This window comes from Diabrotica virgifera, chromosome 10, assembly GCF_917563875.1.
Source record: "Diabrotica virgifera virgifera chromosome 10, PGI_DIABVI_V3a".
Classification (NCBI taxonomy): domain Eukaryota; kingdom Metazoa; phylum Arthropoda; class Insecta; order Coleoptera; family Chrysomelidae; genus Diabrotica; species Diabrotica virgifera.
Genome location: NC_065452.1, coordinates 63,128,195 through 63,152,615, shown reverse-complemented (window position 1 = coordinate 63,152,615; position 24,421 = coordinate 63,128,195). Strand labels below are relative to the sequence as shown.

The window sequence follows — 24,421 nt, the reverse complement described above, 5'->3', positions numbered from 1 at the left end:
AAGTGGTCAAGTTGTGTGAATTAAAAAACCAATACAGAAGTAAAAACTTCTGTATTGGTTTCTATCAATTGTGTGAATTAGTACTACTAACTATCCCAGCCACAAGTGCATCAGTTGAACGAAGTTTTGCAGTATTAAGATGCATTAAAAGTTTCAAATTAAGAGTTTAAAAGAAATTCAACAAGCGAAGACAGACTTTGAAAGTTAGCCCTATTATCCATAAGACTGCATTCAACAATTATCAGAAGTTGATAGGAGAATAGACCTCGAGTATAAATAAGTGTCATTTTAGTGAAAGTTGTGTGTTGTGGAAAATGCCTCGGAGTATATTTTTTTTTAAATATGATTCTTCTTTAGAAAAGCAAGCCCAGCGCGAGGACTCAAGGCCCGAGCTAGCAATACAGATCAATGATAAGTCACTAGTCACTAGAAATAGCGGGAATAGAGTGCCTCACGCATTCACGCGTCACGGATTTAGTGTGTGAGTCCTTGTACGCAGGACGTCTCACATAATTAAGTACTTTGCTGATAGAGAGCCCCTGCGCATCAGAGTGTTATCAGGTGGAAAGTTGCTCGACCTTCGACCATTAAGAAAATATTTTTATATCCTTATTGAATCGCTTCCCCTTTCGAAAAAGTCACCGCACGCCACTGTGGTTGAAGTTGCCAGGAATCGACAGGAGTGCAGGCTAAGATCCACAACAGATTGTCGAGCCACTTGATGATGATGATGATAGAACATTGACGATGATAAGAAGGAATATCTTATCCCAGGATAGCAGTCTAGGTACACAGAAATGCTAAAAATAAAATTGTTTTGGATTTAAAGACCTAAAATGTGGAAAATGTGGCTATTATTTTTGTTTCGCCAACCATGGAAATTACAAAGAACAGTTAAAAAAAAGTAATAAAAAAGGCGGAAATTACGACAGAAAGTGTTATAAAAATCTAAAACTGCTTAAAAAATCATATGAAATATATTTAAATAAGAGTATAAATAATAATCACAGTAAAACAGGCCTTGATGATCGCCAATATCCTTAAGGTATGACGCACATGAAAAAGAAGAATGTTTTTTGAAAATGTGGCAACACTGGTTGACAATTGACAGCACAATCATGATAGAGGACATATTTGAAAATTATTGTTGAATAAACTAATAAACATGAGATTTTTAAAGGAGAGTTACAGAAAAAATATTAATCGAAATACAGACAGACAATGTTTAAATGCATTATAAGTAAGTAGAAAGTCTTAGAGGATATATATATATATTTCAAATCTCAGCTTAAAACGAGGGTCCATTTATTGCTAGGCTATATTACTATCTATTACAATTTATAAATTTTGCGATTTATTCTCTAAAAATAATCTAATTAATTCAATACCTGAAACTGTTTCGGCAGTGTTAGGAAATCTTTATAGAAAATCACACAATCTCTTTATAATAAGTAATATTATACTTTTATATTTATTATTTAAACACATAAGTAATATGAATATAAACAGTAATATGTATTCAGTAACTTGGGTAAGGGTAAAAGGACAGTAAACACATAAAAGGGACCCATTCAATTTGTCACTGTCAATTTGACATTTTCAAATCTCAAAGTTTGGTGGCTTACCTCACTGCTTATTATTGTGCAAAAAATTGCATTTAAAGTTTATAACACATTGTAAATAAGTTAATAATCAATTAAAACAATACTATGGCTGAAGACAAGAGTTTTCTGATGAAAGTAGTGGTAAGGAAAAATGTAAATTTTTTAAAATAAAATATTTAAATGTATGACAGATTGATTTGTATTTTGATTTACTAAAGTTTTTTGATAGTATTATGTCATTATGTCAACATTTGCAGCCAGTTAAGTAGAATAATACTTATATAACATGTTTTTTTAGGATTCCCTAATACCTCCTCCATGGGAGGAAAAATCTAAGGTTAATCAACCTTGTATGATGTATAGAGCTGCTGATGCACTGAAAACTTCCTTTTTGAGCCGTCTTGGTTCGACTGCAGGGGCCCAGGTTTGTTTTTACAATTTATTAATAACTTGGCATAGTTTTTCATAAGATTTTTCCTTTAATTTATTTCTATAATGTCAATTTGAGTCACCCCGAAAAGGCAATTTGACAGTTTGATAAAAATGTGTCTTACAAAGCAAAAAAACAAATCAAGAGTTTTCTAAAGTAGATCTTTAGCATGTAAATATAACAAATAGGGTTCTTTGCCTGTTTTATAGTATTTCTTTTCAATAATATGTAACACTTTAACGAAAAATATTTTACGTTATCCTGTTTTTGTATATTAATCAGTAGGAAGGAGCTGTATTAGTAGGAAAAAGTACTGTATTTTACTGGAGTCATGCTCTCAATCTAAATTATTTAAGTACTGTGATAAATTTGAATACCGACTGCACGCAAACAAAAGTTAGTACAGTAAGGCTGGAAAGTGAACAATTTGCTGGTATTAAATAAGTTTTAACATATTGGCTGCGTTTACAGATATTTATAAACTTACCTTGAGTGCGTTACGAGGCATATATGTCCTGTAGTGAACCTTTGCCATAGTGTGTTACAATACAATTGACGCAGCCAACCGTTAGTGCATTATGAGGTATATTTGTCTCGTAACACAGCCAAGATGTTAAGAGATAGGTGATAGCACTTGTAAATGGCAAATATAATATCTTCTTCTTCTTCTTAAGGTATCATCTTCTTTAAAAGGTTGATGATCATCATACGAGTATTTGTATTTTGTTTACAGCTGCTATAAAAAGCTAGTTAGACAGGCAATTAAACTCATCCCTGAGATTGTGCAGCCATGACATTTGAAGTACCTATTTCAGTGCAATGCTTTCCTAAAATCTTTCCCTGTATATTAATAGTATATATCATATTTATATTTTAGGAGATGTCATTTAATTACACTTTAAACCTGGGGCCTGCAGAATCTGAGTCATCCACCCAAACAGAGGATGTGTCATCTGCAAAAGCCTCTACTGAGCAGCCAGTAGCAGATGAAGGTGCTACCCAACCTACAAAAGATCTGAAGGAATAAAGAAAGACTGACTCAGTTCTGGTGTAGACATTGCATTGAATGACACCAGCTTCCAGGAAATCCATTCCATTATTGTTCCACACATTGTTTAGTGTATTATAAATATTTCTATTTTTGTTTGTTCGTCCAAATTGTTTATTCGAGTTATAAATAAATACTGATTTATTAGCTTTTCTTAATTTATTAGCGTTAAGGACTCGGAGAATGGGACTAAATATAAATGTTAAAAGAACAAAAAACCAAAAATAAATAAATATGTAAATATATCTGGTGTACTAGGTCAAGCAACCACACCTAGAAGAATAATAATTAACGATTTAGCACTGGAAGGTATGGATATCTTCATATACTTAGGCACGCTTTTAATAAAACATAACATCAGTGAAGAAATTAACAGAGTAGGCTAAGAATGGAAAAAGAGTCCTTGCTAGTAAGTGTTACTTAAAGCAGTAATAAAACCTGTGCTAACATATGGAGCAGAAACGTAGTAACTTACACAAGAACACCAAAAACTACATACTTAAATGTTTCAAGTGAAAAATCCTAAGAACAATATATGGAGCAGTAAAAAAGCAAGGTTTGTGGCCAGAGTTGCTTTTAGAAGGATGTCCAAGGTATTATGTAACAAAGACCTAAAATTGGCATTGAGGATCCGTCTGCTTTGCTGCTACATGTTCTTGGTCTTACTTTATGTCAAGTCTTGGACTGTGAACAAAATCACGTTGAGGCTTTCGAAATGTTGTGCTGTAGAAGAATTTTAAAAGTTTCTTGGATGAAGAAGATTCCACAATACTGGAATGTCTCGGCAAGACTACTGAGATTATAAAAAGCCTCGTAAAAAGCCTCAGGAAGAGAAACCTGGAGTATTTCGGACATGTCATAAGAGGTTCCAAATATAAGTTGCTACAAAATATGCAAGAAAAAACAGGCAAATACAGTCCAGGACGAAGAAGTTTATGGTTGAAGAACTTGTGAGATTGGTATGGTGTTGATGCAAGCATAATATTTACGGTGGAATAGATAGTCATTAGAATCTGAATTATGTGATAAAGTTTTTGATATCTATATTTTATGTTATTATTGTATTATTAATACAATTTTATTGTATTTTTAATTATTGACACACATAAATATATTGGAATATATTATAAATTTGTAATCCTATTGGGCAGCAGCCAGTAATAAATAAATAAAACTAAGATAGCTATGATGGTAACTGACGTTCTGAAAGAACATGACATATAAAGAAGAAGTTTGTGGTGCAGACGTTGCAAGTTTGAATTGTACATATGTGTCGAAAAACATGGCATAAACTTGAGAGTGGATTGGACAACGAGCCAGTGGAAGACCGAGACTTAAGTAAGCTCATCTGCGTAGATGTTAAATAAGCATGGTGCCAGAACTCTTCCTTGGGGAAGGCCATTTTTTTGAGTTCTCCAGCTGCTTTTCTTTCCATTTAGCACAACGTAGAAGCGCCTATTCCACAATAGTGATCTAATGGTCTTTACCAGGTCATAGTCAAGCACAGTGTTATAGACTTTACTAGCAAGGTTCTGTGGTTTACTGTATCGTATGCAGCTGTGAAGTCTATCAAGGCTACTCCCACTATCTCTCTCTGTTCAAATCCCTCCTCTATGTACTCTGTTAAGTTCAGTACTTGACCTGTGCACGATTTACCTGGACTCAAGCCAGCTTGTGGCGGGATTAGTTTTGCATCTAATTTTTCCTGGAGGGCATTCATACAATTTATACAGGTCATATAGCAGAGATATCGGATGGTAGCTACTTTGTAGTTCAAGGTCTTTCCCAGGTTTCACTTTTGATTTGCGCCACAGTTTTGGACTTTAGTAGGTGTTAAATAGATTGAACACCCATTGTCTCGCTTTTGGCACGAAGTGCTTCATCTGCTCTATTAGGATTTCATCCACCCCAGGTGATTTTCCAATTTTCATAAGATCCATGCCATTTTTGAGATCTTCGATTTTAAATGGGTTTAGCAAAAGGGTTGCTTCTTGTTCTTGAGTCTTTATAATCTTTGGTACTTGCAATAATGGTTTGCTTTGCCATTCAGAAGCAGTTGGTAGGCTATCTGATTTGACGTTATTGCACAAGGCTGTTTTGTCTCTGTGGGAACACAGTTAAATTTGTTAATCATATTCCAAGCTTGCTTACTGCTTGTGCGTTATATCCATTTTACTTAATGTCTCATTCCATCGTTTTGTCTTGAGGCGCTCAGTATCTGCTCCAATCAATCCGCTATATCTGCTGTAATTTCGCTAAATTCTGTCTTTAGCATATTCTTCATTCTTCGGTGTATTTTGTCATTACATCTTTTGCTTCGTCCTTCAGACCAGATATGTAATGCTGTTGACATCCTCCGGGTATGTGTTTACATAAAATTATTTTAACAATTTTGCACAAACAGCGTCTTTGGGGCACATACTTAGAAATGATAAGTATGAGTTGTTACAGCTGATTTTGAAGGGTAGAATCAAAGGAAAAAGGGGTCCTGGTAGACTATAAATATCCTGGCTAAAAAACATTAAAGACACACAAGCTTTTAAGAAAAGCAGAAGATAGAGACGAATTTGCAATGGTCATATCCAACCTTCATTAGTGGAGTCAGCACTAGAAGAAGAAGAAGAAGAAGATAAGATCCATAAGACCCTGCTTTGTGGTCAGGTATAAAATCAGGCTGTGTTGGTACAAAAAGAAATAACAGACAGGTGACTTATTTATTCTTTAGGCTTGGAAGCAGCATAAATTCCCAAAATATTTAGAACCATATTAAGAAGTTAAAATTTTATAGAAATCTTAGAAAAAATACTGATTGAAAATTACACTAGTTTACAACCAATTTGCGACTGGAATGCAATATGCTGTTTTTTGTTAATTTTTGCTCTCTGAACATGATTATGATGATAAAAAGTTCCTAACACGTAAGATTTTTGAGTTATGATTTTTTTCAAAAAAAGTGAGTTAAGATTTTTGAGTTATGAATATTTTACTATTTTTTTTAAACAGTCATTTGTAATATATCGGGGAGTAATGTTATCAAATTAACATTTTTTCTAAAAATTGTGCATAATTTGACAACAATGGGATATCTAATGTCTACGAATAACACATTAACATTTAAATAAAGAATAAACCAAAGGTAATCCTTAATCAGTAAACCTACCCATTTAAATTTATATAGTTCTAAACCGTTTTAACAACTTACTTCTGCATGACAAAAGTGTCTGTGTTTTCAAGGAAAAGCAAGCATAAAATTAAATATCCAGATATTATCTCAGCAATAAAGCCGGTTCTCCATGGAGAAGATTTACCAATTCCAGGACCCACAGCAAATTGGGAGGAAGATTTGGAAACGTTTGACGATAAAAGTAAACCCGATGATGTTTCAGAAAAGAATGATTCTTATTTTCACTAAAGCGACGAAAAGCACCTTATTGCATCCAACAAGCCGAATTACATGATTTAGTTCTAGACCTTCACTTGTCCAAAGACATGCTTAACTCTAGGTTCTAGATTACAATAATGGATTTTTTTTTAAATGAAATTTACTAGCCAGTAAAAGTTACAATATTTAGGAACTGTAACCAGGAGCTATCCTAGTTTTTTACTATGCAGGATAAAATGTGTGTTCATGTTAATCTACATAGTGTTATGGGAAAATTGGGATATGCACAAAATTGTGTACAAAAGACTTACGATATTTTTGGTTTCTAGTTCTGAACTTATGTGTATATAGTATAAAATAATTTTTATAAGAAACAGCAATATTTGATGCATTCTATAACTCAAAATCTAACATTTCACCTGACAAGACAATGTACGTGTGAACCCCTGCGCAGAAATGCACAGCACCTTAAGAAGAAGATAACTCAAAATCTGCATGTGGTGGAAAATTTTAGTGTTTGAATTCGAATTCAGGGCGCTTTAAACTCCACGGTACATCCATTTTATCTGTCGCAATTTTTTTTTATTTATTTTTTGACTAGTGTTATTGTTTCGTGTCTATTATTATTGATTATAAACATAAAAATAGTGGGTACTACACTGAAAATAAAAGTTTTCTCACAGTGGATTTATTTAAGTTTCATTCTCAATGTTTAGTATTCTAGTTTCATGTTCAACGTATCAAAAGTAAAACAAAAGTATTTGAAACAGGTAAAAAATGGCTTGCCGAGAGAAAAATATATTTGTCATCAGTTAAGAGCATATGAGTAGCTATTAATAATTGAATATAAATCAAATATACCTGAAATAGATTAAAGAAAATGTTATATTTTTAATCTTACACAGTGAAATTAAAGGAAATCCATTTGGGAGGATGTAACTGATTGATTTATATATCAAGTACATGTTGTCAAAAAGGAGGTATGGCAGGTCTGCTTTTTTAAACAAAGGAGATGAAGAATATAATAATATTCTTTCATTGTGTTTCCGTTCAAGGTTCACCCCTTCTCCTCTGTAATCCGCCAATGTTTCTGTAGCTTTAGTTGTTCACCCTTACTATTGTAACATGTTTGTAAACTTTAACTCAGTTTTCCCGAAACATGTTTTTTGCAGTTTCCCTTACTCTTCCAAGCTACTGATATGTAAAACTATAATAATTATGTAGCTATAATAATGCAACTTTTCCTTTTTAAAGGGCTTTTAAGGCTATTTTAATAGGCTTCTCATAAAAAATTAAAAGGTGCATCATTTTTTAAGAGACTTGTCTTAGTATCTCCCATTACTAATTTTTATAAATGCCCATGTGCACCAGTCTGTCTGGGAAAGAATAATTGATTTCACATAAAAATCTTATACATATATTTGAAGGTTCTAAAAGGTATAACTGATGAAAAATCTGTGATGATGTACAGCTGATTTTGTTTTGTTTTTTTAACAATCTTAAAAGTCAAAAAAATATTTCTTGCCTATAAAACGTTTTCCACACATTTTAGGGAAAAATGGTTTAAATAAAACTTGTAGATCATAACAGTTTGTTAATTTTGGGATTTTCCAAATTAAAATAAACAATTGACTAAAACAATGGCAACAAACCCTTATTTTGCAGTAATTTATACATGCTATTATTTTTTGGCATAAAGACATTATATAACTACTTAAAATTGTGGCAGTTATGTGATAAATTTCAAACAGATAGACCAAATAGTTTATAAGTTATTCAAGTGATTGAAATGATGCAAAACTGCATGAAGTTCTGCAAATGAAACGGTGGAGAGATATAACTGGAAAACGTGTTATCAAAGGAAAACACAAAAGAAAATAGAAGATTTCTGAAAAAACACTTTAAACATGATCATTTTCCGTAATTGTATTGCTTTATTCTGTATTTACATTAACCTTCGGATGACCAAGCGGGGGAAATTTTGACCCCAGCGTATGTTTTTCTTTAATAAATTCAAAAGTATTTTCAATTTTTAACTCATTATTTTTTTATTTGACTTTAATATCCCAAAGAAGCTTTCAAAAGGACCCGATGGAATACCAGATTACTTGCTGAAAGAATGTTTTTGCACAATAGTCTTACCTCTATATATACTTTTTAATAAATCTTTACAAACATCTGTATTTCCCGATGCTTGGAAGGTGAGTTATGTTGTCCCTGTTTTTAAAAATGGTCAAAAAAATCAAGTAGAAAACTATCGTAGTGTTTGTATACAATCTTCAATACCGAAACTGTTTGATTCCCTAGTCAGCAAGCAGTTGAGTTGGCTATGCAAAGGTTTAATATTCGATCAACAACATGGTTTTTGCCAAAATAAATCAACTTTAACAAATCTACTCTATTATCAAACTGACATTTTGCAAAACATGGAACAGTTTAAGCAGATAGATTCCATTTACACAGATTTCTCGAAAGCATTTGATCGGGTGGACCATCAGATCCTTTTGCAAAAGTTGCAAAAGTTCGGGTTCCATCATCAGATTGTCTTGTGGTTTCACTAATTGGCCGGGTTCAGTATGTTAAAATTGGTGGCAACCTCTCTGAAACTATATTCGCTACTTCTAGTGTTCCTCAAGGGGGACACTGTTCTCCTTTACTGTTCAATGTCTTTGTTAATGATATCGTTATTTGTTTTAAACATAGTCACTGTTTAATGTTTGCAGATGATTTAAAACTTTGGAGGATTGTTGAGGGCCCAGACGATCAGTTGCTTTTACAGAATGATTTAGACCAATTACACTGTTGGTGTCGGGTTAATAAGCTGGATCTCAATGTTAAAAAATGTTATTTTATTAGTTTTACACGTAAAATAATCAAATACCAGTCTTATATGTCATTGATAATCAACCACTTAAATATGTTACTACTGTCAAAGACTTGGGAATCATATTTGATGAGAAATTAACTTTTATAAATCATATTAATTCAATAGCTGTAAAGAGTAGTAAAATGCTTGGTTTTGTGCTAAGAAATTGCCAATACTTTTCAGTTCATACTGTCAGGGTTGTTTATTGTTGTTTGGTCAGATAAATTTTGGAATACTGTTCAACAATTTGGTCTCCTTATTTTCAAAATCACATGATTTATTTGGAAAGAGTACAACATAGATTCTTAAGAGTGTGTGCTTTTAAATGTGGAATTACTATAGGTAATCATAATTACATGGAGAATGAGCAACATATTTCATTGACTCCACTAAGCATCCGTAGAGATAGATTTTCACTAATATTCTTATTTAAGTTGGTTAATGGTCTGTTAGATTGTCCTAATATCTTAGAATATGTTACTTTCCACATACCACATCGTGATTTAAGGCAACAACCAACTTTTCGAATTCCCTTTCATAGAACAACTTATGGTGTGAATAATCCTCTTGACAGATGCATGCCTTTGGCCAATAATCTGCAGATTGACTTATTTAAATACAGTTTGAACCAACTAAAGAGGTACCTATCTTGTATTACATAGTATTAGGTTTGTTTTAAATGTTTTTGTTTTAATAGTTTAAAATTATTATTTTTATAATAGCCTATGTACTAGTTATCTCAATGATTTAGATTCATTAAGTCTGATACAATTATAATTACTTTGAATTTTTTTTAACTTGGATATACCTAGTTATAAGATCTAACCTTTCTTAAAAATTTAACTTATGTTTTTGTACTGTTAATGGGGGTTTCCCGTAAATAAATAAATAAAATAAATAAATATCATTCTAGATTCTAGATATCCTCATATTTTGAAATAAAAAAATTTCCCTATATTTTACGAATAAAAAATATATTCTGAAGTTGATGCTTAGTAAAATACCATCTATTATGTGTAATTCCAAGTAGTTTTACGCTAATGATGTCGACTTTGCAAAGTAACAAGACACTTGCTCAACATACACACTACACATGACACTAATACCCATGTTATGACTGGCTGAATGACATAAAGTCCATGCCATAAAAAAAACCTCATTTTTTTGTTAATTGTCATTTTTGACCTGGGTCATTTCCCCCCCCCCCCCTGGTCATCTGTGTAACAAAAAAAGGTTTGTCATCGGAAGGTTAAAGAAAACATTACGAAATCACCTCATAGTATTTTTTAATAGCAACTTTGACCAAGAATATGTAATTTGATGCAAGAAGAATACAAAAATAAATGTTAGTTTTAACAAAAATTCTTGTTATCCGAAACAGCATCCCCCAATTATTTCGGTTACTGGATGTTTTACTGTACTTACTTAAGTATAAACTATATGGTTGATCTGCTTGAAGTTTAGCACACTTTAACACGTTGACGGACAGAACGTCTATAGATGTCTAATTCTCTCTGTCAGTTTTCTATGTAGATATTTTAATTTGACAGATTCTCAAAATTACAGAACTTTTTATGATCTACATTTATTTAAATGATTTTTCCCTAAAATGTAAAGAAACGTTTTATTGACAAAAAATGATTTTTCACTCTTTATGATTGTTTAAAAATAACAAAGTAAAATTAGCTATACATGTTCACGGGATCCCCGAAATACCTTTTAAAACCTTCAATTTTAATTACCTATAAAAGATTTTTTCCTTTTTTTTTTCGCTAATGACTGGGGTATATTAGGAAATTATTATATCAGTGTTACTTAAATGAAACAGCTAATGATGAAAATGTAAAATGAAAATAAAAATATTATAGTTCTTAACATTTTATTAACAATTTTTCCTTTTTAAAGACTTACCGAGTATTTTAACATTCTATGCGAATGGCATACATGTGAGCCACATGATGCCTTCACCAATGTGCACATGGCACGCATGTATGCCATTGATCATACACATTTTAAATATGTATTTTTTGTCAGTCATGTGTATAAGTCTTAGGATCAGACACCCATACATAATATGTTGAAAGGCTTTTCATTAGAAAGAAATTGCTTCACCTCAAAATAAGAGGTGCTTCACTTTTTAAGAGATTTGTCTTAATTCATAAGTCCAACAATTTTATCTGTCACATTATGCATTTCTGTTAAGGTCAATCTTTTACCTGCATAGGTTAGGGTGGGTTTCAGTCTCAGTATAGGTACCTTTGGAGATTCTGATAAGAATATTATTATTAGGGTATCTGATATTTTTTCTTGGCAGTTCTCAATTTAAAACAAGTTAATTCTTGACATTTATTGTTATCAATATAGTCATATAGTGATGTTAGAAGAGAATATTCTCAAGAGAATATTCTCGGCCAGAAAATTCTCTCGAGAATATTCTCGGCAAAAATTTTCTATATTTTCAAAAACCGAAACAAAAATAAAAACTAGATACAGGTCAAATTACTATAATTTAAAAAATATGTAGGTATATTGTTTTTGCCAATCCCATGAACCACTAGCAAGGGTGTTTACAGTGTCAATATTAATTTATTGTTTTGGTGTAATATTAACATGCAAATATTTAGAATGGTGTTCATTTAAGCAGAGAAGAACAAGTTGAGGAAACTGAGTTTGTAGATAATTTAGCACCTTTAAAGGTGATGAGTCGGCTGAAATAATGGCAGATTTGGCACTTTTTTGGTCTAAGGAGGGATTTTTTGGAAAACCATACGTTGTAAAATCAATTGAAAACTAGACTTAATCACATGGTGAAAAGGTAGGTACATGTTTCGGAACAAAATTAACTAAAATAGTAGTTGATATATTAAGCATGCCTTCATCCAGTGCAGCGACTGAAAGAAGTTTCAGTACTTATGGTTTTTTTATCCACTCCTCTAAAAGAAACCGGCTCACTGCTGAATGGGCTCGTAAGGTAACGTTTATTGCTCACAATTTAAAATTGTTGGACGTAGACCAATCCATGACTGAGCTGGCCACTCGTGAAAAACAAAATCCCACAACTCATCAGTACATTGAAATGCAGATTGTAGATGACTAGGATGAGCTAATGATAGAAATAGATTCTGAATCTGAGGTCTCATCTTTTATCATACCACATCGATTATTTGGTGTTAAGAAAATTTAATTTTTTTAACAAAGAAATTTTGTGTTTTCTGTTGTTTTTGTATCTTTTTATATACAAAGAACACTGTTGTCTCGTCTCATAATTTTGTATATAAGATCATAATTTTTAAACCCTATTTTTCATCTTCAACAATATTCTTAAGTGCGTCTTGGGGTTCATTCTCAGAAAATTCTCCATATTGAGAATATTTTCGAGAATTTTCCAACACTATAGTCATACACAGCTTTCTACTTTTTCAAATTCTATAAATGTATCATTTTATATCTTCAAACTGGTACAGCTCCCAGAGCGAACCATGGCCAGTGACAAACACTCTTGTAGGTCATACACCCACCTAATCTTTACACAGACAGGGTTTCTATCACTGGCCATGGTTGGCTCCAGGACTTGTAAGTGTTCTATTTTCACAGTTAATTTTAAATTTCATGAAATTTGTTACTCATTCGATTAAGTATGCTAGTTTTTCTGAATACTTTTTGAAATGTTCTTTTTATTTTTATTATAATATATTTACCTGCTATTAGAAGCATACCAAATGAACAAGAAGCTGTTATAAGAATAAATAATTTAAAAACTAATAAAATCAAAATCAAAAGAGGTGCTAGACAGGGCTGTGTTTTGTCACCATCACTGTTTAATGCATACACAGAGGAAATATTCAAAAAAGCATTAGAAGATGAAGCAGCAGGCATAAAAATAAATGACCTACCCATATGTGAAATTAGATATGCTGATAATACAATATTAATAGCAGAAAATTTACAAATCTACAAAGAAATTTAGATGAGGTTGTTGCAACGAGTGAAGAACTTGGTCTGTCACTAAACTTAAAGAAAACAAAATTCATGGTTATATCATCATGGGAAGAAAAATATAGAAACATCAATCTACACTTACATAATAAGACGATGGAACGATTTCAGAATTATAACTATTTACGGACAAATATTAATGAAACAAACGATTATACTAAAGAAATAAATTGGTTAGAATAGAAAAGGCTAGAAATGCATTCAATAGTATGAAACACATATTATGTAGTAGAGACCTCAGCATAAAACTTAGAACACGTGTACTAAAGTGTTATGTATTTTCTGTTATTTTGTGTGGTGTGGAGACATGAATTCTTAATAAACAATATCTCAATAGATTGGAAGCATTTCCAATGTGGACATATCAAAGAATGCTGAGAATCTTCTGGACAAACAGAATAACCAATGAAGAAGTACTAAGAAGAATAGAGAACAGCAGGGATATACTGGATTCCATCAAAATAAAAAAAACTGCTATACTTTGGCCATATAACAGGTGGTGACAGATACAAACTCCTAAAATTAATAAAGCAGGGAGATTCAAGGAAGGCACAGCATAGGTAGAAGAAAAATATCCTTGCTGAGAAATCTCAAGAGTTTGCATGCAGCTCGACTGAACTCTTTCGGACTGTAGTGTCAAAAGTTAGACTAGCAGCATGAATGATGATTGGCAACCTTCTTCGCGGAGATGGCACTTAAAGGAGAAGAAAAGAATAAAATTGTTATTGTAAATTGAAAATTATTCTTTCTTACATTATAATAAAAACACTAGGTACTGATTTTAATCTGTAGTATTATATCAGGTATCTGTAGTATTACTTCAGTCAAAAAATCCCAAGAATCTATGGAATAAATGACGAAAATGTTTTAAGATGAATCACTTTGTTAATGTTTTTTATAATGAAAGATCCAAAACAAAAGTAAGAATTTTAAAGAGAAGTTGTCGAAAGATCTGTATATTAGTATATTATAGTATATAATTATATGAATACATTAATATAATATTTTCTTACCTTAAAATGATGAAAGAATGAAAATACACAAAGGTCATGCAGATCCATCATCCAAGTAGCAAAAAGTGTTACTGCAAAACCATCAATAACAGTTTTGTCAGTTTGTGACAATACTTCACCAAATGATTTATTTATAAACAGAAACAATCAACTTAGAGTCAGCCGTTTTTATAAACAACAACACGCACGTTGTCTTCTTTGAACAACAACAAATGAAATCTACTCCATTTTGAAACCTTTGAGAAATGTTACAAACATGATTTCTTTGTGTCTTGCCATCATCTGGAGATTCTCGTCTGAAAAGTTGCACTTGATTTTTTTAACTTTAGTCGGTCAGGTATTTAATTTCTTTTCAAAATCCATTGGGAGTGTCTGTCCCCGAACAACTTAAATATTCCGAAATTTCATCGATGCAGCTATATTTTCACTGCTGTGCTGATATGCCGACACTGAAGGCAAACTTAAACTGGTAGTTTTTGGTTCTATCACCAGATGGCGCTATCTTCCAGCAGTCTGAATAATAAAAGGTTACTGACCCTTCTACACAGTATTTTAAGAAGGGAGTGACAGGGAATTCCTCGATCCTGTTTTCCAACCTTCTTATGTAGATGGCACTTCAGCTAAAGACAATTTTTCAAATTTTATAGAATTATTATAGATTCAAAAAGGAAAATGTAAATATGTAATATAATTTGACTAATTAGGCCAGTAAAAAATAAATCAAGCAAAAACTAAATATCTAACCATCGAATCTCTAGATATAAATGGAAATATAACTCTGGACAACAATAATATCGAAAAAGTTGAGTCGTACATAATATACAGGGTGTTTAAAAAAGCTATGTCATAAATTAAATCACGCATTCCGGGGACAAAAATAAATTGATTAAATCCAACTTACCTTAGTACAAAAGTGTACACAAAAAAGTTACAGCCCTTTGAAGTTACAAAATGAAAATCGATTTTTTTCAATATATCGAAAACTATTGGAGATTTTTTATTAAAAATGGACAAGTATGATTCTTATGGCAGGCACATCTTAAAACAAAATTATAGTGAAATTTGTCCACCCCATAAAAATTTTATGGGGGTTTTGTTCCCTCAAACCCCCCCAAACTTTTGTGTACTTTCCAATTAATTCATTATTGTGGTACCATTAGTTAAACACAACGTTTTTAAAACTTTTTTGACTCTTAGTATTTTTTCGATAAGCCAATTTTTATCGAGATGCGGCTTCTTTTTTAATATGTTTACATAAAAATTCTATGGGGGTTTTGTTCCTTTAAACCTCCCAAATATTGTGGTACCATTAGGTAAACACAGTGTTTTTAAAACTTTTTTGCCTCTTAGTCTTTTTTTGATAAGTCACCTTTTATCGAGATGTGGCTTCTTCAAAATATACCTAAAAATGTAAATTATAAATAAATTTTCAGATTATTAACAGGTATATCATATATGTCATAGGTACTTAACCATATACAACTATGTGGTGGATTCGACAAATATTCAAAATACAGTCGAACCCGCTTATTGGAATAGCCTTGGTGCCAAGCAAAAGTATTCCTATAACCGGGATATTCTAATAACCGATCATTGGTGGCTAGTTAAAAAGTTTCGGGACATCTATATTTCTATCTAATTTCTATTCCTTAAACTGGGATATTCCTTTAACAGGTATTCTAATAAGCGGGTTCGACTGTATCTCGATAAACACTGGCTTATCGAAAAAGTAGGTACTAAGATGCAAAAAGTTTTAAAAACATTGTGTTTAACTAATGGTGCCACAATAATAATTTAATTGGAACGTACACAAAAGTTTGGGGGGCTTTAAGGGAGCAAAACCCCCATAAAATTTTTATGGGGTGCACAAATTTCACTTTAATTTTTTTTTAAGATGTTGCTGCCATAAGAATGCCAAATGTCCATTTTCAATGAAAAATCTCTAAGAGATTTCGATATATGGAAAAAAAATCGATTTGTATTTTGTAACTTCAAAGGGCTGTAACTTTTTTTGTGTACACTTTTGTACTAAGGTAAGTTGGATTCAATCAATTTATTTTTGTCCCCGGAATGCGTGATTTAATATATGACATACCTTTTTGAAACACCCTGTATAATATTATACTTTGGACAAAAAATAGAACTGTCAAAGCTTAACCTAAAGGCTGATTTAAATAGAAGATGTTCCTTAGCATGGGCAGCATTTGGTCGATTACAAACAGTAGATATTTAAATCAAACTTGCCAAACACTTTAAAGGCAAAAACGTTCGATCAGTACGTGTTGCCAGTTCTGATATACGGAACACAAACCATACATACTTATAGACGTTTCACGACCATGTTAATCTTTCGGATCGAATTAACGCCATCTCTTGATTGGAATGGGAACTAAATTGACAAATTTTAGTTACGTGAGAATTTCAAATTATAAATTTTGCGGGATTTTTGATGAAATTTCGCAGGAAATTAAAACAACAGAAAGACAATTCAATGTTTTATTCCATATTTTACTGAAAACTTCAAATATTCCAATTTGTTTTCAAAATGCTAAACACTACTGCTATGTGTCACGTGAAAGCACTGATGTGTATCGAGTTAAATGAAAATTTTTGAAAGAATCTTGTACATAGGATGATTGTTTAGATAAATATTACCTTATAATCTTTTACAAACTTCCAAAAATATATAGGTCCGAAATGTTGATGACACACTTGCCTATTGGAATAAACTGTTTCAGGATCTATTATATTGTTTTTTTTTAATGTGGAGAAACACAACACGGGATGATCAATGTAAACTAAAAATTCTACTCATAAAAATGGAGAGGAGGTTAATACACTTATTAAAATTGTGATTAAATCTAATTAAAAACGTAACACCACTATAATAAAATAAGCCACAAACTGTAAAATAAAAAGTAAATAACAAATTAATTTAATTCTCAACTGTCAGTTGTTAAATATGACAAGAGAATTGACTGACAGCGACATCTCTGGATTGGAATGGTAACTAATTTGCTGTCTTGACCTTGACAATTTACGTGAAACGTCTATGAGTATGTATGGTTTGTGATACGGAACCGAAACTTGGGCTTTTAACAACAGCATAGTCCACATAACGATACACAGATGGGATTCAGACAAGGATTAGGTACAAGGGATGCTCTCTTTGCCTTGAACGTTCTAACACAGGGATGCCTAGATGTTAACCAAGAGGTACACGCCTGCTTTATAGACTTCGAAAAGGCCTTTGACAAAGTACGCCACAGTAAACTCAAAGAAATCCTGGAGAGTAAGAACATTGGCACCAGAGACATACAAATAATATTAAATCTGTACTGGAATCAGCGAGCTAATATAAAAATAGAAGACCAAACATCGGACGAAATAGAAATACGTAGAGGGGTACGACAGGGTTGTATATTGTCACCGCTCTTGTTTAATATCTACAGCGAACAAATATGCCAAGAAGCTCTCTCATATGCAAACGAAGGGATAATAGTTAATGGAGAAGTTATCAATAACATTCGATATGCTGACGATACTGTGATAATGGCAAGAACAGCGGAAGATCTACAACATCTAGTTGAAAATATGAATGAGATATGTAATAACTACGGCATAAGGATGAACGTCAAAAAAACCAAATATATGACCTTCAGTAAGAATCCAATAAATGACACTAGTATCACAATAAACGGTACCCAACTTGAAAAAGTAAACGAATACAAATACTTGGGAACCCTTATCAATGAAACAAGTGACCAAAATCACGAGATAAAAAGATGTATTGAAATTGCCAGGTCTACTTTTATAAAAATGAAAAAATTATTTTGTAATCGTGATATTAGTATTCATCTACGAACTAGACTGTTAAAATGCTATGTATTCAGTACTTTTCTCTACGGTGTTGAGTCATGGACTCTTAAACAGAGGAATATTAAAAATCTTGAAAGCTTTGAGATGTGGTGCTACCGCCGTATACTAAGAATAAGTTGGGTGGATAAAATTACAAATGAAGAAGTAATACGCAGAATAAATAACGAGCCAGAAGTTCTACTGAATATAAAAAAGAGAAAACTTGTATAATTAGGCCACCTGATGAGAGGACAAAAGTACACATTCCTACAAAATATAATGCAAGGAAAAATCCAAGGACGAAGAAATCCAAGCCGTAGAAGAATGTCCTGGATGAGAAATTTGAGAGAGTGTAACGAATTGTTCAAAACAGCAGTAAATAAAATTAGAATCGCCCTAATGATATCCAATCTCCGATAGGAGAGGCACTCAAAAAAGAAGAATAGTCCACAAATTTCAAGTGACTCAGAGAGCTATGGAACGGAGAATGCTCAACATTAAGCTCACTGATCGCAAGTCCAATGAAGAGATAAGAAGGCGATCAAAAGTAACAGATGTGATCTAGAAGGTTGCTATGATGCCATGTTAAAATGGAACTGGGCAGAACACATAGGAAGAATGGAATACAACCGCTGGACAAAGCGAATTCTCGAGTGGCTTTTTCTGTAATTTGTCTCAGTAAAATACGGCGTCTACGTAGGATCTTCCGGATCTGAATCCTTGTTGTTTATCTGATAAAGTTGTTAGTTTATTGATTTTGTTGGTTAGGACTTTTGTGGTTAGCTTAAGTGCGGTGTTCAGTAGATTTATACCTCTATAATTGTTGGGGTCTTCTTTGATGAAAATCAACTGAGAATATTAGAGCGTAAAATACTAAGGAAGATATTTGGACCAACCCACCAATGCAACGATGGTTGGAGAAATAAAATGAACCACGAGCTGAATGAACTAATGCAGAGCGCAGATATTATTAGATTTCTAAAGTCACAAAGACTAAACTTGCTCGGTCACGATAAAATAATGCATAAATGGAAGCTCCAAGGAAATAGAACAAGAGAAAGGCCCCGTAAAAGATGGATAGACGACGTACGGGAGATCTTAAAACCATGAACATCAGGCAGTGGCGAAGGAAAGTATCCGACAGGGCAGAATGGAAGAACATTGTTGAGCAGGTCAAGACTCATAAAGGGTTGTAGCGCCGCCATTAGAAGAAGAAATACTATAATTTAGATATATTATTTACATAAGAAAGGAAAACAGCTAGAAAAGCAATTGAGAACATAGAAAAATCCTACATAAACAAAGAGGTAAAAAAATTTTACAAAGAAGTTTAGAAATCCAGAGAAACAAAATAGAAGAACACAAAGTATTGCAGAAACAACAACCAATAAATAAGAGCGCGTATCGGAAAAGCTAGATCCACCTTCAACCGGAGGGGAGCCCTCTTCAAAAGCCACAACCTGTTTCTTGGTATAAAAGTAAGAATGCTGCGATGCTACATGCTACGTCTTCTCTGTCCTTTTTTATGGTGTAGAATCGTGGACCTTGAACGAAAATATGTGCAGAAAATTGAAAGCTTTTGAGATGTGGCTATATCGGAGAATACTTATAATCCCAATCGGTGGACTGACCGAGTCACAAATGACGAGGTCCTCAGAAGAATGAAGAAAAACCAAGAGGTACTGACCACCATCAAATCTCGAAAGTTACAATCCTTCGGACAATTTATGCGAAATGAATCCAGATCGCAAATGAAGCCATCCTGCAAGGAAAAATATTTGGAAAGCAGGGTCCAGGAGGAAGAAGAACATCCTGGTTGAAGAATCTCAGAACCTGGCTCAACAGCAACATCTGTGCAGCTTTTCCGCGGTGTTGCAGGTAGGATAAATATTGCCATGATGATCGCCAACATTCGTCACGGAATAGGCACATCAAGAAGAAGATTACAGAAACAGAGAAGGTTTACTTCTACGAGAAGTCACACGATCAAACTAGGCAAACAGAATCAAACGCCAGAAATAACTAGAAGAATCCGAATGACTTGGGAAGGAGTAGAAAGGCTCAGTGATGTGTTGAAAAACAAAAAGATACTAATAAATCTAAAGAAAAGGGTATTCAACAGTTGTATTCTACCAGTTATGACCTATGGAATGGAGACAATGACACTTACATAGATGTATCAGCCAATAATTGAGAACGACACAGATGGTGATCAAACGAGCTATGCTAGGAGTATCTCTGAGGGAATATATACGAAATGAGGACGTGCAAAGTAGGACGAAGGTGGAAGATGTAATTGGAAGAATTGTGCAAACGAACTGGAACTGGGTAAGACACGTAAGACGACAAAACATCGAAATGTGGACGAGAAACATTGTACACTGGAGACCACGCGAGCACAGTCGTAGTACAGGAAGACCACAAAAACGATGCCTAGACGACATCAAAGCAAAAATGCAGTCTAATTCGTACCTTCGAATCGATCGCAGGCTATCGTTTACAGAGAGAACCGGATTTATCAATTTTTGTTGAATTATTAAAAACTCGTTAAAAATTTAAGACTTGTTAAAAATAACATTTTATAGTCCAGTGAATTTTTAAATAAACAAATTAAATTGGTTCCCCCATTATGAGGAAACAAAGTTCATTAGGGACGTCCTCTCAGACGAAAGACATAGTGAATAATGAAGATAATGTAATGGAAAATAATAGTTTTCAACCTAGTGCTACTTTCCCGATAGAAAAACAAAAGGATATTAAATATTTCAACTTGGTCTCAGATAAGTACAATTTAGATAATATTTGGGTTTATATTGAAAAAATTGGGAATGAAAGTGGTCTGTCTAGATTGCATCCTATGGCGATAGGTCACCTACTATTTAAGACCCTGAAACTTACACATATATTAAAGAGATAGAAAGCATTGGCCGTAATCGTATAAAGGTTTTGCTGTCATCACGTTTAGAAGCTAATAATCTTGTCAAAAATAAATTATTAGACGCTCAAAATTTAAGAGCTTACATTCCAAATCACTTATTGGAAGTTAAAGGGCTTGTAAGGGATGTAGACACCCAATTTGACATTAATTATCTTATGGAAAACATTGAATCTACTTCCAAAGTTTTAAATATTTATAGGACAAAGCGTAGAATCCAAAAAGAGGAAAAAATTGAATACGTAGATAAAAAACTATAGTTGTCACCTTTGAGGGTAATATTCTACCCAACTATATAGGTTTTAATAGAGTTTATTTTCCGGTAGAACAATTTATTGGTAGGCTCGTTCAATGCTATCGATGTTTGAAATTTGGTCATGTGTCAAAGCAATGTAAAAGTTCCCAGGAATGTTGTATTCAATGTGGGCAAACTAAAACTACTAATCATACTTGCGATAAAGCTATGTATTGTATACATTGCAAAAGTAATGAGCATGTTACAATATCAAAAAAGTGTCCCTTTTATGAAAAACTAAAAAAGATTAAAAGTATAATGATCGAACAAAATACTACTTTTTTAGAGGCAAAACATTTGTGTGAACAATCATTTTCTGGTGTTATGAATCAAAATTATTTTTCTTTGCTTGAAAATAATGAACAAGAATTTCCTTCGCTTCCAAAAATTAATAAAAATTCTGTCCCCACTCAGCTTGGCCCACAGACCAATAAAGCGCGCTCTCTAATATCTTCTCAATTGAACAATAATTCACATGCATCTGTAGGAAAGAAAAGGAAACCAAACTCTCCTATCATACAATCTCCTATTCATAAACCTATCTTTCCCTTTACATTTGGACCTGCCCAGCCTTTACCGGCTAATCCACATAAACCCAATTATAACAAAGTTGAAAATAAAAATCAGTTGACAAAAACTATAACAAATTTTATAATGAACCTCTTAGAACATATTCGTTCAATTGAAGATATAAAAACGTTAGACGATTAGACTATAATTAATGAATTAGAACAGGTTTTAAATACTGTAAACAATAATAGCTTCTAATGGCTGTACAAAATATTTTAAAAATTGGTCAATGGAATGCTAGATCTGTTATGTCAAACAAAAACAGTTTAATGCAATACGTAAACAATAAAAAAATTGATATTTTGCTAATTAGCGAAACATGGTTTAAAAAAGATTCCCATTACAGTTTTAATGGTTATAACCTAATAAGAAGAGATAGGAAAGAAGACCGGTTTGGTGGCGTTGCGATTCTTATCCGTAACACAGTAACCTTCAGTGAACTAAAACTAAATTATAACTTTAATTCTGATATTGAAGTTTGTGGTATCAAAATAAACTTTAAACATATTGAACTCAATATAAATATTATCTATACACAAACCTCCTAAATGTAAAAGTACAGTATGTGATTGGGCAAATATATTTTCACAGGTCACTGGTTCAGTAGTTATAGGTGGAGATTTCAATGCGCATCATACGATTTGGGGATCTAATTATAATGATGCAACTGGAATACAACTTATTAAAACTGCAGATGACTTAAATTTTACAGTAATTAATAATGGAGAACCTACCATTTTAACTAAACCAGATCAAAATAAATCAGCTATTGATGTTACTTTCGTTACAGCTGATCTAGTCAATAAAATTAATTGGTCTATACATACAGACACCTTGGGATCGAATCATTTTATGATCTATATGGAAATTACCGACATTCAATTACCTGAAGAAATTATTCCTAAAAGTAAATGGAATACAAGAAAGGCTAATTGGTCCATGTACGAAATTTCAGCAGAGCAATTTTTCAATAACTATTATCAAATGGAAAATACGTCGGACAAATATAATTTTTTAATTGATTGTATAAATTATGCAGCTCAACTATCAATTCCACAATATAAAGCTTATAAAAACAAAATCAGAAATTCTCCGCCGTGGTGGAATACAAATTGTGATAACATTATCAAGGAAAGAAAGGAAGCACTTTCAAATTATAAGCAAAACCGTAACTTTGAAAATTACTTAAAATGCCAAGAGAGCATGGCTAAAAGTAAAAAAAAATTAAAGGAAATAGCTAAAGAAAGTTGGAAAAACTTTGTCTCAAACTTAAACAAAAACACTCGTTCCTCAGCATTATGGAATCAAGCTAGAAAGATCAATAGAAAACCAATTACTAATCCAACATGTCTTAATGATACATTAGTCGACGAAATTTTTGATCAAGTTGCTTCTCCATCAGTCCAATTACTAAAAAGCTACAGCTATGCTTCAAATGAACAAAACCATTTTTTGCTAGAACCGTTCAACATTACAGAATTAGAATATGCTCTTAAAAATCGGAATAACACAAGTCCAGGTTTGGATAATATTAAATATCCCATGATACAACACCTTCCAAAAATAGCTAAACTCTTGTTGTTGGAAATATTCAATGAGATGGTCAAAAATGGGAGTTTAGTTCCTCAATTTCAAGATGTCATTATAATACCAATACTGAAACCAGGTAAAAATCGCAACGTGGTACAATCGTATAGACCTATATCTCTTATGTCATGCCTTCTTAAAACAGTCGAACGAATGATAAAACAGAGATTGGAATGGTGGTTAGAAAAAAAGAAATTACTTCCCAACCTTCAATTTGGGTACAGAAAAGGAAGAAGTACTTTAGACGCCCTTTCAACATTAGTGGTAGATATACAAAACAGATTTACAGACAACAATTATTTACCTGCAATATGTATGTACATAGAGGGTGCATATGATAGAGTCTGTCTAAATATTTTAGTTGAAAAATTAGTCAACAATTTCCAAATACCAGCCCAACTAGCAGGAATATATAGGTAATTTTTACTCATGTAGAAAGATATATCTCAGAGCACATAACAGTAGTCTCATAGGTCCACGATACAATAACTTGGGGCTGCCCCAAGGATCAGTATTGAGCCCTTTGTTGTTTAATCTGTACACTGCTGATCTACATATAGCCAAATTGAAAACTGCACTTTGAAGATTATACAATATGCTGACGATTTCCTTGTATACTCTTTTTCAAAAAAATATGATAATTGTATACAAACATTAGGTAAAAGGCACAACTTGTCAAACAATTGGTTCCAACAAAATGGATTTGAAATTTCCACAAACAAATCGAGTGTTTGCATTTTCACACGACACAACTTACCAAATATTGATAAATTACAATTAAGCAATCATGAGTATAGTTTCCAAACTTCTATCAAATATTTGGGGATGATACTTGCC

At 32.6% G+C, this 24,421-nt stretch overlaps 2 protein-coding genes across 2 annotated transcripts in view; one reads left to right on the top strand and one right to left on the bottom strand.

Moving 5' to 3' along the window:
* Positions 1-14,788, bottom strand: part of LOC114338513 (plexin-B) — a 462,796-nt gene extending 448,008 nt beyond the window's left edge. The window contains exon 1 of the mRNA XM_050641507.1: positions 14,340-14,788. The gene's annotated coding sequence lies outside the window, so the exon portion shown is untranslated. The remainder of the gene's footprint in view (positions 1-14,339) is intronic.
* LOC126878666 (uncharacterized) lies at positions 1,583-3,229 on the top strand. The gene is made up of 3 exons (XM_050641510.1): positions 1,583-1,745; positions 1,903-2,028; positions 2,912-3,229. Exons 1-3 carry the CDS (start codon positions 1,710-1,712, stop codon positions 3,059-3,061), a joined length of 312 nt encoding a protein of 103 aa, XP_050497467.1. The 5' UTR covers positions 1,583-1,709; the 3' UTR covers positions 3,062-3,229.
* Positions 14,789-24,421: the final 9,633 nt, after the last annotated feature.

Coding starts and splice junctions, on each gene's coding strand:
- LOC126878666 (XM_050641510.1), top strand. CDS start 1,710: ATGGCTGAAGACAAGAGTTTTCTGATGAAAGTAGTG. Junction 1,746..1,902: donor GTTTTCTGATGAAAGTAGTG/GTAAGGAAAAAT, acceptor ATGTTTTTTTAG/GATTCCCTAATACCTCCTCC. Junction 2,029..2,911: donor GTTCGACTGCAGGGGCCCAG/GTTTGTTTTTAC, acceptor TTTATATTTTAG/GAGATGTCATTTAATTACAC.